The following is a 15,031-nucleotide window of genomic DNA, read 5'->3' as shown; positions in this document are numbered from 1 at the left end:
GAAATGGAATTTGAAATGTGGAAATGTAGAATTGGAAAATGAGATCTAGTTGGACAAAGGAGTATTTGTGAATCTGCTGAGTCCAGACATACTCTTCTTTGCTCTCTTTTATATAGTGAAGACACACATTCTTCCTGGCAGATAAGCTTAAGCATCAGACACATAGTGACTATGCATTCTGTTAGTTTCTTTTTCCCCCAGTCCTTTCGAGCCCTACATGGTCAGGGGGAAATTTCAGCTTCCAATTCAAAGGAGCAGAAGTATAACGTTCCCACCCTTAGGCGTTAGGACTTCTAAACCCACTGATCTCCTTATCATGAAGAGAAGAAACAAAATATATCCTGTGGGGTAATGGTATGATAGTGATAGAGAATGCTACGTTTCTACTATTTGCTTTCTGGCTATGCAAGAGTGACACTTGCACGCTGTATGGGGACATCCAGACTTCAAGGTTGTTATAGTGTCAGAACTGAGAAAGAGAGAGACTAGTTTGTGCTTCCATCAAGCCAGGTGTATATAGCTAACAGAGAACAGTGAATTTCATGGTCCGAGCCTCTCGACCTTCTTTTTGCCATAAAATATTTTCTGTTGGGTGGTGATGTAGTGTGGATTATTGTGGTGATGGGTAAGCTATTCTGTAAATCCATGAAGAGTGATGGTAATAGGATTTCAAGCAGCAGAGGCACAGCTATACTAGACTATGTGTCTATCTTTGTAATGACAAAATGCTACCCCTTCTCAATGGAAGCTTCCTGTGTAATCTGCCTGCCACCAGGTAGCCAGTTGGTCCTGCTGTGAAATAATGCCATATCAAGTTTAATGACAGCCCCTATTATTGGCAGGTAGTGGTGGGAGCCAAAGCAGACTGACATGAGCTCAGTAGTCATATTGTTCATCTGATTATCCAGAGCCAACTCTGCTATGGATGTGTTCTGGTGGATATTTAAATAGGACACTAATATCTACATATTTTTACATTTTTTTAACCCCTCTTGATAAGTCGATGCAGTTATCTTTCCCTATACCTCCTTGTCATTAATTTCCATCTTCCCATAACCCCAGTCAGGCCTTTTATTAGTTACTGTGCATGAGTCAGGATAGATCCATGCTTCAAGCCAATTCTTCCACAAGAAGTGAGAAACTAAAGATCTTGTTCAAAAGTCAGCCAACTGGAAGAATTTATGTTTACTTTAGTCTTTTAGTGCCACTCTTCAGGCTGTAGTACAGAGCTTATCCAATTCTAGACCCTCCAAGTATAGCACATACACACACACACACACACACACACCCATAAACCAGGCCTGCTTTTGTTCTTGCCCTGCCAGCTTATATTAAAAGCACATCTTGAGGTTTAGTTTGAGCTGGAAGAGAGAGGGTAAAACAGAACATGCAATATTCTGGACATTTTACTTACACATTCTGTCCCAATCCCTTCTATTTTATGGTGGGATGTTGCTATATATATTCAGTTTTATGGTCAGTGAATGAATGAGATAACAGTCAGTTCATGATGGGTAGTTTGGGTTCCACAGCCACTTGGTATCCTGTGGTCAGGCTAATTGTTTCTGCAAGAGCCCACTAGAGCTGCTTTTGAAAAGGAGAATATTTATCAGCACAAGAGGAAATGGCCTTCCTTTAAAGCTTGTAATGCCTGTGTTTTAATTGCCATATAGTGAGTGCCAGAAGCTCCACACAGCATCTCTGTTTACCATGCACAATTACATTAGCTTTGTTATCTGCTGGGTCACCAGGTAAAGATGGGCGGGAAGGTTGTACCATGGCCTTGATCTGCTACATGGTCCTATCCTGCAAAGGCTCTGCTCAGAACAGAAAGCTTTATAGGTTATCTGGGAAGTAGAACAGGACAGCATATGTGAATATGTTTTAAGTTGTTATTCAAAATCTGAAGAGTCTATTCCCACTTTACTTTTGCATAAGTACGATTCCAACAAATTTTCTCTCATTTTAGAAAAACTATCCCAGTAAATGCTATGGTACTAGATCTCTAAACTCTCCTCTAAGGATACAGACTCTTAAACATTATAGGAAATATATCTTTCACTCTGCCTTAATGCAGAGAATGTTTAGCTCCCTTGGATAGAGGCTGCCTCTGTCAGCAAGAAGGTTTGTGGGAATTTAGAGGTTTGACATCTTCAGCCATAAAATTAGACACATATAGCAACATTCCACTCCCTTTTCTGAGTCTCTTACTGGTATTCATCATGGTATCTGTCAGGGTACGAAGTTAGCACATTCAGTAATCTGAAGAAGTTTTATTTATAAAGAGACCACATTTACAAAGTGAAATCATGAAGGACAGAGCTATGATCTAGACTAGTAGCAACCAAGCTATAATCACCCGTGACCACAGAGATGAGCCATTACAAGATAAAAAAAAAAAAAGGAGAAAATTTCACAGAAGAGACTGCATTGACAGGAATAGTGACATCATTTAAAGCACACAGCTAGACTGAAGTGACATTTCAGGATAGAGCCAAGGGAATATATACTCTGACTTTACTCTCCTCCTTCTAATCTCTTGCCATCGTACCATAAAGGCTGTGCCCTGGAGGGCATGGCGGCCCTTTTGCTATAGTTCACCCATATTAATTTTCTGGACCAGAAAGCAGGTATAGACAAATGAAGAGTAGATCTGGGGTCACATGAAAGATATCCAATATATTTCTCATTCTCTTTCTTCAGAGCTTAAACATAGTTTCATGAATCCAGAGGGGATTCAACTTATTCAATGAAGAGAGTGGATATTTAACTTGTTTGATGATGGAAATATGACTGAATGCAAATGTGAATGAATGGTGACAAAATACGGTTTTATGCCATATTTCAGTGTTCATTTACTGTTCTTATTGTTTTTATTCCAATAGTGCTTCCATTTTCTCTGTTCATGTTGCTGACAGTCTATGAAATCCTGGCTTCATTGCTTCATCATTCTTTCCTTCCATTCTATCTCTTATCCTGTGACTAAAAGGATAACTCAGAAATAGAGAATTCTCTATGACATTGATAAAAGCAAAATCTGACACATTATATAGAAAAAAAATGTCTATGTGCAATGGAGGTTTCAAGGACAGATGTTTGTGGGTCACTGAGCCCACATCTCTACAGTTGGTTTTAATAATACTCATTTATTCTAGAGGAACTTCTGCATTCTCACATTGCCCACTGGTGGTCACCAGATGGAGAAAGGCTTGCTTTCCTGATGATAAATGATTCGTTGGTGCCTAACATGGTTATCCCTCGATTTACTGGAGCGTTGTATCCCAAAGGAAAGCAGTACCCATATCCTAAGGTAAGTAACGTGGAAGTACTAGTTTTTTTTTTTCTCTCTCTCCACACCAAGAACTTGATTGATAGTATCCTTCGTTCATGAACAAGTTGTCTTTGCAAAAAAAAAAAAAAAAAAAAGAGGAAGCTTTTCTTACTGGTCAGACTCCTCTTTTAGAGCTTGCAATAGCCTGCACACAGTGTTCTGGTAGGAAGAAGTAGAGATGATTCAGGGCTTGGGCACTGCCACTTTTGCTGCATTTTTTTTCTTTGATTCTTTCATTCTTGTTTTCCCTCACCTTCCCAGTTAGAAAGGAGATGAGGGCCAACAACGATGCCAGGATACAGGTTTCTCCAAAGTACATTCTGTTTGTTAATATTTGTTATATTATAAGGGATGAAAAAGTCCCACGGTCAAATAAGTTGAAAATTCTTGTTAAAAAAAAATCCAACTTCTTGCAGATGCTTTCTTAGAGCACTTAATATACTATATGTTAATGTGCATTATAAATCTCCCATAAAAATTGACTAAGCATAAAGTATCTCTAGTAAGGGATAGACTAAGCATAAAGAATCTCTATAAAGAATAGACTAACATAAAGAATCACCGATAAAGAAGAGACTAAGCATAAAGAATTTATTAGTATTAGTATTAACATCAGCATTATTTTGGCAGAGCATACTCTGGAACATACTTTATAACATGATGGGGTAGAGCTATAGCCAGGCGTAGCTAAGATAGATAGAATTGTTTTATTGAGTGAGGCAAATATGGAAATCTTGCCCAGTGAGCAACACTATTTTCAAGAAGAGAGCAGGTTGCAAAAGCATCTGGAGTGTAACTATTTTTTTCTCTTGCATGGCGTTTTTGATAACTTGAGGTCTCTTTTTTAAAATGCATTTCTCCTATGTTTATATTACAAAGAAAAAGGCTCATGAATGAGGCCGCCTGTGTATTAATCACATAAAGAGGTCTTGTAGGAAACTTTTTAATCTCCACTTTATACTTTTCAGCTCTTAACCAGGTAAAAGATGGCTGCTAACTGATTTAGAAGCTATTTTTAAGCCATTCCTTTAGGGAGCTGTACTCTTCTGTTTCCCAAGCACAATAGGTTTTATACCTTTTAACTTGTATGTTAATTGGGCAAGGTATTGGACAAATTACCCATCACACAAATTATTCTATACCTGCAGTGAAGGCATGGTTAGGGTAGGCATGACTTTTATTTTCCTGTCTTCCACCAGACTCAAGTTACTTAAAGTAGGACAAGGAGGAAGGAAGCAAGGGATAGAGGGAAAGAGGGAGGGAGGGAAAGAGAGAAGGAGGGAAAGAGAGAGAAAAACAGCCTTGAATATAGAGAATCAGGGATAAGAAGAATATTTCCTCTGTGAGATTCTGTACCACCCGTTTTTTTGTTTTTGGGGTTTCTCCCCCTGTCAATCTTACCTTCCTTCCATAGATTGTAGTATTAAGTGACTGGCCTATAGCTGAGAAGGACACCCGGGTTGAGAGGAATCTGATCCTGTGATTTAAATTATTATGTTTAGGGTCTTCTTTGGATATAAATTAGAAGGCACATATACTCAGTGCTGGATATAAATTAGGCACATGTACTCAGTGCTGTTCAGGAGAAAATGGCAACCTGACCTAACAACAACAACAAAATGATCATATTCACCAAGAGATTTTTTCTTGTACTTCATGTACATGACTTATGAATTCTCTAGTATAGATTGTCCTGTTTTATGAATGAAAGTTTGTTCCTCTGTAACACAACTGTACCTGTCTTCCCCCCAGAGAATGAGAAAACTTCTCCAATGTATTAATTCTCACATCATTTGATTTAATTATGATAATGAAAGTTCACCTTGACAATTTATTTTTTAAGCTTTCACTTATTCATTAGAAAAAGGGAGAGAGCAAGCACAAGCGTGGGGGAAGGGGTGAGGGACAATGGGCAGAGGGAGAAGCAGACTCCCCGCTGAGCAGGGAGCCCAAGGCGGGGCTGGATCCCAAGGACCCTGGGATCATGACCTAAGCCAAAAGCAGATGCTTAACCAACTGAGCCACCCAGGCACCCCTCACCTGACAACTTAGATACAAAACAAAGTTGCGTATTATGAAAAGCGTATGTGAATAGGCAAATATTCACATACTACTATTCAGTTTGTCCACTGCACAAAGCAAATAAAATCAGCCCCAGGGAAGGAACAACTTTTTATAATTCATTTCGCAAGAGGAGTGGGATTTTAGGACTCACACAGAAGAGCCTTAGACAATACGTACATTTTCAAATTGCCTTCTCGGTTAAGGGCTGCTGGCACTTGAACTTGGACACCCCTAGGCCTCATAACTTTAACAGACTAAGAAACAAATAGATAAATGGTAATGTCTGAGAAAATGTAATTCAGAAGATGCTGGGTTGACAAACCTAGACACTTTGTTACTAATAGGTTATTATTTAATTATTTAATATTTCATAATAGCAAAACTGGGCCTAAATTAATGTTTGCTATTGTACAAGTCATGTTTGCTAATAATAGGCTTCATATTTTCAGAGACAGTTTTCATTTCCTTTTTTTCCCCTTATTTGGACGCCCTCACAATTACCTCTGTTTACAAATTGACAAACCAAGCTCTCTCAAAGGCTAAGTCCTTTTGTAAAAGTCACAGTTCTTTTGAGAACAGGGAAATAACTCAAATTTAGTGATCCTGCCCCTCCCTGTAAAACTATGAGAGGTTAACCTGTATCTCTGAAGACATAGCTGGAATCAAAATTAACTTTATGTGAAGTTAACAAATTCATGTGGAACTCTGTTTTCTCCATTTATTCCTAATGACTTGGCTATATATGAGGTGGGATATACACAGGATTCTTAGTCTCACATCTAGATAGATAGATAGATAGATAGATAGATAGATAGATAGATAGATAGATAATAGATATATAAGGATTTGTAAAACAAGGTAAAAGTCCCAAGTATGTGTTAATGACTACAATTGAGGAGTATTAAATGTAAAATAAAGATAGCTATTCTAGTAGACAAGCCAAGAGAAAGAATCCTAAGTGCTCAGGTGTTTTTTAGTAGGAATCCCGGCCCAGGTACTTGAAACAATAGGACTCAAAAAAAAAAAAAAAAAAAAAAAAACCAGTCAAAACAGTCGGGGCTTGATCCTTGTTCTTAGGTAAGTTTCAGTATCATTTTGGATATATTCCTTGAACTTTGAAAGTCTTATTATTTTCTACTCTGTTTTTAAAAAAAAATGTTTGTTAGTTCTTTCACTCACAACTGTATTATTTTGATTTGCTCTTACTTTTGTAATAAACCTACAGAAAGTAGTACTTTAGACATTGAAGTAATTCACAGAGTTCACACCAAATTGTGCCTCAAATTAAACTAGATTAAAATGAGTGCAGCAAATACTCGATGTGGTCAGATTTACTAATGAAATACTTACACTAAACAAATACATTTGTATTTTACTTAATTCAGCATGATTCAGAACTCATAAAATACTCTATCATTAGCAATTCAGCACAAAAGAGATGCACAGTTCTATGTCAGTAACCTCAGGTTAATCTTCTTAATTAAAGCATTATCTCGTTTAATGACAATTTAGTTGCCAGTAAAATAAGGTTAATTATTATTGAGGCTTGTGTTTCAGAATCATAGAGGAAGGATTCTGTAGATATGCAGTCTTTCTGGCAAATGTGACTGTAAAAAGCAAATAGACGAACTCTTCTAATTTGCAAACTATTGAAATGATCCAAATATTAAAAGGTACAAATGAACTTGCAATGTGCACTTAATTTCAAAACTCCATGGAGAGATAAAAATCTAATTGAGATTATAGAATGTTGGATGGCTGAAATTTAGAAACAGCCTGATGTTTGCTTTTTGTCTAAAATTGGCCACATGTATACACAACTTTTAATTTGTTTCCCTGTAAAAGCTAGGATATCAGTGATCCTATCCAGGTAAAAGCATACCAACTGCAGACATTAAAAAATAATTGCCTTAGCATGGTAATAACCATATGTATCTTTGAGAAAATATGTAATAAAATTATTCATCATTGAAAAGAACTGACAAAAAGATCAAATTTAATTTCTCTTTTTCTTAATGAGCTAAATGAAGAATTTTAAAAATAGGCAGAATTTTTCACCAACTAGAAAAATCAGTGTCTTAATGAAATTATCTTTTTAATTCAGTACTATATACTATTTTAGACTTAAAAAAAAATTAGACTTTTTAAGGACGCCTGGGTGGCTCACGGTTTAGAGCCTGCCTTCAGTCAGGGGGGTGATCCTGGAGTCCCAGCTCGAGTCCCACATCGGGCTCCCTGCAGGGAGACACAGAGGGAGAGAGGGTGAGACACGGCAGAGGGAGCCTGTCATGAGAGACACAGAGAGAGAAAGGCAGAGACACAGGCAGAGGGAGAAACAGGGATCACGGCCTGAGCCAAAGGCAAATGCTCAACCGCTGAGCCACCCAGGAGCCCCAATTTTAGACATTTTTATAAATAATCATCTTGTTAATCCACATAACAAAATTATAATATATTTATAGCTACAGAAAGGAAACCTACTTTGGCTCAAAACTTCTGACTTGTAGACATATTCTCAGTGAAGCGTCTCATTTTTTATAATCCAATAAATTAATACTTAAGGATCTTTAACATCTTGCCCCCAGTTATATTCAGTATATTGCAGTCAAAATGTAAACCCAGGTTTCTCTGACTCATAGGTTAAGCTAATCCAGTTCTCATATTTACCAGCACTATCAGCCTCATCTGAGAAACTGTTAGAAATACAGATTCCCATGTCACATGACATTAGAAATACTGATTAAATCTTGTTAAACAAGCCCTCCAGCCCTCTGTAATTCATTTCTTTCTTTTTTTTTTCTTATTTTTAAATATTTATTTACTTTAGAGATAGCATGAGTGGAGGGAAGATCAGAGGGAGAGGACAAGCAGGTTCCTGAGCGCAGAGCCTGTTATGGGGCTCCGTGCAGGACCCTGAGATCATGACCTGAGCCAAAATCAAGTTGGACGCTTAACCCACTGTACCACCCAGGAGCTCTCTGGGTAATTCTGATGCAGGTTAACACCTTTGATAACCAATGAGCTGTAATATATATTATTGTGTACATATATATATATATATATATATATATATATAATTGTATATATATATGTATTACTACATATACTAGTAATAGTATATTAGTAATATATTACTAATAATATATTACTGAAAAAATAGACATGTGTGTCTTATAAAACTTGCACACAAAAAACAAAAGATAAAAAAATAAAATTTGCACACAATTTTGGTTATCTGAGTCTTGTTAAAATACAAAATCTTAGGCCAATATACCTAGAGATTCTAATTTTGAATCTGTGTTTGGACCAGATTTGTGTTTCTAAGATTCCAGGGGATGCTGATGGGTGCTGCCAAAGATCAACACTTTGAATGGCACTACTAAATATTATGTCCCAGCTCTAATTTTTAATATACCTGGTCAAGCTAGAGAAATGGCTAGATTGAAAAATATGGATAAAGCCAATATTTTCAGGGAAGATCATGGCAGTTCAATTGAAATGGGAGTGATGTGAAAGGGAACTCAGTGTATATGGTAGGAGGCTAAATTGCCCAAGACAAATGTGCCCAGTTATTTGAGGGTTTTAGAACAATGAAAAGCTTTATAAAATCTGACACCAGAGCCTTCTCTGTGAGACAGGATCATAGCTTATCTTCCAAGAACCCCTTCACCGTATGAACTATTTCCATAATATCTCTTTATAGCTTTGCGTTTTTACAGTAAAGGATTTTCCTAACTCCTTTATTTGGCTCAAAACTTCTGACTTGTGTATGATGTACCACCACAGATGTGCTTGTCATTTTTGTTTAAGACTTTATTTTGTAGAGTGGTTTAAGCTTCACCACAAAATTGAAAGAAAGGTACATATGCCCCCTGCACTCACACATTCAGAGAGCCTCCCACAATATCAGTACCACTCACTGCAGCAATACATTTGTTACAGCTGATAAAGCTACACTGACACATCATAATCACTCAAAGTCCACAGTTTACATTTATAGTTCACTACTGGTGTGGTACATCCTGTAGGTTTGGACAAATATATAATGACATGTATCCATCATTATGGTATCACACAGTATATTTCATTGCCCTAAAAATCCTCTGGGCTCCACCTATTCATCCTTCTGTCTTCCCTGCCATACTAGTTGTATTTAACAGGCTAACACAGTACTTGAGGACTATAATGGACTATTGATGGAATATATTTTGTTGCTTCTGGTCCTGTTCAACTTTGGGGTTTGTCAATGCCAATTATCTGAACATGGATTTTTCTTTCTCATCTTTAAGTCACTTTTATAATTCTCCTTTGATTCTTGTCAGTCTTCTATTTTGACCCACTTTTAATTTCCTTGACTTTCTTTGTACATCTCATATACTCTTCTCCTGAAATCTCAGCCACACTCCAATGACACATCAGTACTTCGTTTAGGAACACACTGCACCACAAGTAGTCAACTGAATCTATAAATCATTTATTGATGTAAACATTCTCTTACTTATTCAAATTGCTTGAGATATATTGTGAAAAGATCCCTTTTTTGCCCCCTACTAATTCAAAGTATATTTAGAAAAACTTTGGGGGCCTTTGCCTGGGAATGAACTGAAGGAAAACCACAGCAGGGAAGGGAATCCTGGGTTTAAATATTGGCTTCCTCAGTTATTAGATATCCATCTTCCATGGTTTGCTTAGCTTCTCCATTGTTATCTGGAAAATGGGTATAATTTCATCTTTGAACAGAAGTAAGAATATTTAGTAAGATAATTCATGTAGTGCCTCCACTATAAACTATGAGCCAGAAATATACTAATGCTCTAGGCTAGTTATTACCTATTATCACAATCCTTCTACTCATCTAACTATGCACTTAGTGAGGGCAGACTGCTCTGTGGCCCACCACTTCCCAAGGTACACGTTAACACCCCATCTAGGGGAATCCCTGGGTGGCTCAGTGGTTTAGTGCCTGCCTTGTGGTGTGATCCTGGAGACCCGGGATCGAGGCCCACATTGGGCTCCCTGTATGGAGCCTGCTTCTCCCTCTGCCTGTGTCTCTGCCTCTCTCTCTCTCTATCTCTCTCTCTCTCTCATGAATAAATGAATAAATTTAAAAAAATAAATAACACCCCATCTAGTATTCACTGAAGTTTAAAAGGAAACCTAGGGAGAAGGGAAGGAAAAATAAAATAAGATAATAACAGAGAGAGAGGCAAACCATAAGAGACTTAACTATAGAAAACAAACTGAAGGTTGCTGGAGGGGAAGTGGGTAAGGGGGTATTGGGTAATTAGGTGATGGGCATTCAGGAGGGTACTTGATGTAATGAGAACTGAGTGTTATATGCAACTGATGAATCACTAAATTCTACCCCTAAAACTAAATAAAAAAGAGAGAGAAAGAAAAAGAAAAGAAAAAAAGAAAGTAAACCTATGAATTCTTAGTGCAATGGAATGGATTAGGTATTGGGGAATTTTAAGCATGTGCCACCCAGATTGGCACATCTTATTTTTTTATATTTCTTATTTTTTTAATTAGCCAAGATTTTTTATCATTGCATTTCTTATCCTGTAATATAAGTAGCAGCTTGTTCTACTAGTTGTTCTGTAAAGCCAGCCCTCCTGGTGTCATTCTAGGGAAAGAACACAGTAGCACTGCCTAATGAATAAACTCATCTTGATTTTCCATCACCTTTAATTGTCTGACTAAAATGCTTGAGAAACAGCAATCTACAGAAACAATTGGAGGCAATCAGGTTGTTGAATCTAAAATCATTTCTACTTCAGAGAAATTAAACTTTTTCCCTGTTCTAACACAAAATTGTAAAGGAATCACACCACATTTTCTTTTTTTCCTCAATATATTTTAATGCTCAATATATTTGTATTACAATCTTCATTTTCTCAAAGGCAGGTCAAATGAATCCAACCATCAAATTATATGTTGTAAACCTATATGGACCAACTCATACTTTGGAACTCATGCCTCCCGACAGCTTTAAATCAAGGTATGCAATTTCCATTTTACTTTTACTTGGAAATAGTTATTTTTACTTCAATTGTCATTTTGTTGCAATTTAGAGAGATGTGATCAGCTCAACAAATCCACTTGAAAATAAATATGAGGTTGCCCCATTAGTGCAGGAATGAACTCATTCTGTGTTTCTTGTTGTTCCCAGGAGCATTTAAAGTTTCAAGGTGATTAGCAGCACCACAAAATGACTAAATGTACTAATAGTGAGAATTAGACTTTTTGTAGGAGATGTGACAGGGAAATAGGGGCAAAGGATAATTTTCCATTGGATGTTCTTCCTGAAAATAGTTACTCCATTTTTTTTAAAATGGTGCTCTTTAAATGAGTACAATCTTCCTAGAATTTGTATAATTATTTCTAGCAGAAATTTTCTCCCTAGCTTGGGAGTGATTCCCTAGCTTTCTTCCACAGGCAAGGAAATATAATGAGATATGGTTTCAAAATATCCTACATAAGAAGCTTTCTTATCTAAGAACTTAGAATGGAGAGAAAAGAGACACATTCTATGTGTCAGAAGCATAATTTTAATATTAGTAAAATCTCCAATAACACAAAATTAATCAAATGATCATGTGGATTTTGAAATTCAGAGTGGTCTTAGACTTCAAGGGTATTCTTTCAAATAGTACAACCCTTTGAAATTTAACAATGGTCCTAGAGATGGAATAGGTAGCTGATTTAGGAAAACACTTTCATGCTATTGAATGATATGAGGCTAAGCTCAAACTTTGTTTTGATGCCAGCAACAATCAGTGCTGGGGGACTGATTCAAATATAAATTTCATTAGAAAGTTGTTCCATTAATGTATTTGGGAAAATTCTATCACAGTTGGGGATTTTCACAGACAGTGCTGCCTGCAGTGTGTGGAGATTTTCCCTACTTGTAAAGTTATTAAAAATATATGGACTGCTTACACTGGAAGGGTGCCCATAAATACCTAATACAACCTGTTCCTATTATTGATGGAAAAGATGAGGCCCAGAGAGAAAATTAGCTGGTAACGGAGGTAGAAAATATGGTAAAGCCTGTTTCAAGTTATAGAGCATTTCATGCAGATCATGATAGAAATCCTTACAGGGCCTTTGGAATTGATATTTAGAATGCAGTAGAGTTAACTAAATCATATAGGAACTCTACTGAACTTTGTTTACCAAACATGAAAGTATTCATCACAAATGAAGCAATTATGGAAGCCATTAGTATTTTATGTGGTCTTATCTTAGCTCTTATCTTTTTCGTTGATTTGTTTAATGCTCAAACTGGAGTGTTTGAGTCACATCTCTTCCACCACTTCATGACATGAGCTTGGACAAGTCACTCTACCTCTCTCTGGATCTGAGTAACCTCACCTTAAAGTAATAATTTTTTTTTTATTTTCATCAGTCTTTTGAAATCTTTGAAATGGAAGTCAACTTTACTACAGCCAGCTTTCTGTGTAAGAAAGAGTAGTGATTCTGGACCTTGATTTTATAACCCAAGAGGTTGCAGTGGGTTTACCGCATAGATACAGTAATGTCACCAAACACAAAAGTTCTTAAAGACAGAATCGATTGTCATTTATTGGGTTATAAGTTAAGTATATATCTGTAATATTTGAAGTACAGTATCATAAAGTTAGTCATCCATGGCAAAAAGGTATCATATCTCTTTAAATATAAACCAAGTATACAGAATAATATACAAGATCCCACTAAGAATGAGGAAGAATCTTGTAGAGAAAAATCTCTTAAATGTAATTCAAGTACGTTGGTTTAGTGATGAACTTGTTCTACAATTTGGGTAGAGTCACGTAATACCTTATATATACAATGCACCAAACAACTTTGCTTTTTCTGCCTCAGGGTCTTATGTAAGTACCACCTGTAGCATGTGAAATGTACCAAAATGTATGATTTTTTATTGAAAAACTCAAGATCCAAGTTTACTTCAAAACTGATATTTTTTAATATTCCCTTGGTTCAGTTATATAGAAATCATTCCTTACTCATTTGTTTCTGGTAGAAGGTTTCAGTCCAAGTCACAGAGGGATAAGAAATGAATTTTAGATCATCTGCATTTAGTCACTCTGTACACAGATATTACTTGGATGAGCTCAGAAACATGCAAACATGAATAAAATAGATACATCCATGGTGTGAATCAAAGAAAGTTTCATTCATCTAGCTGCACATAAGATGGAAACCCAACTTTTTATTTTTTCCTTGATTTTGTTTTAGGATTAACATCTCTAATATTTTATACTTAATGCTTTAGTCATATAGAAATTAACTAGAAAACTATTGTGCCCTCCTAGTTAGAGATCTTAAGAGCTTAAAAAATTAAAAAGATTATACACTCAAGAAGGGTAAATGAAATGCAGTTAATTAAGGGGCTATTAACAAAAATGTGAGTAGAATGAAGGAAACTCACAGAGGATGGGAAAGCAGCTTTGAGTCTACAGTAGGGGAAAGCTATCACTGTCCTCAGGACTGAAGGAATTAGGTGCAGGCTCAATTATGAATCCTGAAGAGGCCTGTACCTGAAGAACAGGATGGACCAGGAGGACCTGTCCACAGATTGAGCAATTCAGTCATTGCCGAACCACACCCTAGTTAGGAAGTGAGTCCTGGGAATTAAAACCCCAAACTCTCTCTCCTCTTAAACTTGGAGTTCCAACAGAAGCATTCTACTGGCAAAGCAGCCCCATGGTGGCGGCCAGCCTCTGGAAACTTCAAGGAGAGAGTTGGAGAATGGACCTGGCAAATGGAGAATATTCCATACAAATAATTTAAGAATAATATTGGCAGAAGTATATCATACTTTATGCAAGTGCTGGAGATATCCACACCAGCACACAGTGATTTTTCTGAAGACATGTGGGAAGTGTTTTCTCTCCCTGACAATCTGTCTTTTCCTGTGTGTAGTGTCTTTCTGTCTGTTTCTATACAGACACACACACACAAACACACACATACACAAACACATACACACATCTATGATTCATCTAACTAGTGCATGTGCTTCTCCTGCAAACCTGCCTCATTTTCTCATGTGCACTGCGAGTAATTTAAATAATGGTGTTTTAACAAGTTGCATTAGTATATGGTAGACCTGGAGTTTACCCATGGTGACTAACACCCATTTCCCTTTTTAACTTATTTTCCTTTTTCTTCTCCTAATTTACTTTACCATGTTATTCTTAAATCTTTCTAAACTAACTCAAATTCTTTTTTTTATTTAAAAAAAATAAATATATTAAATACATAAGTTAAATTTTTGATACCAGTATCAGTATTCTCCTATTTATTAGTGACAATACTCCTACAAATTCCAAGAAATAGAAACCATATTTTATTTTTTTAATGCATAAGTATAAACATGCATTAATTACTTATTAGTAACATAATTTCCCCATGCCTTATTAAGACAAATGTCCTCTCCTTTTTTTGGATTTTGTGTTGTGTTCATAGCTACTCATACATTTGAGATTCTATTTTATACCATTTTATACCATTAGATTCTACCTAATGAATAATTCATTCTGGAATAATTTACTTTTACTCATCTTTTGTATGTTATTTAAGCATATACCATATTTTATATTATCTTCAGATATACATAATGGCAAT

At 36.3% G+C, this 15,031-nt stretch overlaps 1 protein-coding gene across 6 annotated transcripts in view; it reads left to right on the top strand.

Moving 5' to 3' along the window:
• Positions 1–15,031, top strand: part of DPP10 (dipeptidyl peptidase like 10) — a 1,540,096-nt gene that overhangs the window by 1,438,017 nt on the left and 87,048 nt on the right. For all 6 annotated transcript variants that reach the window (XM_072757585.1, XM_072757584.1, XM_026015550.2 and 3 more), the window contains 2 exons: positions 3,156–3,310; positions 11,299–11,396. In XM_072757585.1, coding sequence (XP_072613686.1) covers positions 3,156–3,310; positions 11,299–11,396 — 253 coding nt within the window. The remainder of the gene's footprint in view (positions 1–3,155; positions 3,311–11,298; positions 11,397–15,031) is intronic.

Source organism: Vulpes vulpes, chromosome 5, assembly GCF_048418805.1.
Source record: "Vulpes vulpes isolate BD-2025 chromosome 5, VulVul3, whole genome shotgun sequence".
Taxonomy (NCBI): domain Eukaryota; kingdom Metazoa; phylum Chordata; class Mammalia; order Carnivora; family Canidae; genus Vulpes; species Vulpes vulpes.
Note: the sequence above shows the minus strand (reverse complement) of the source record. Positions and strands in the feature narration are given on the sequence as shown.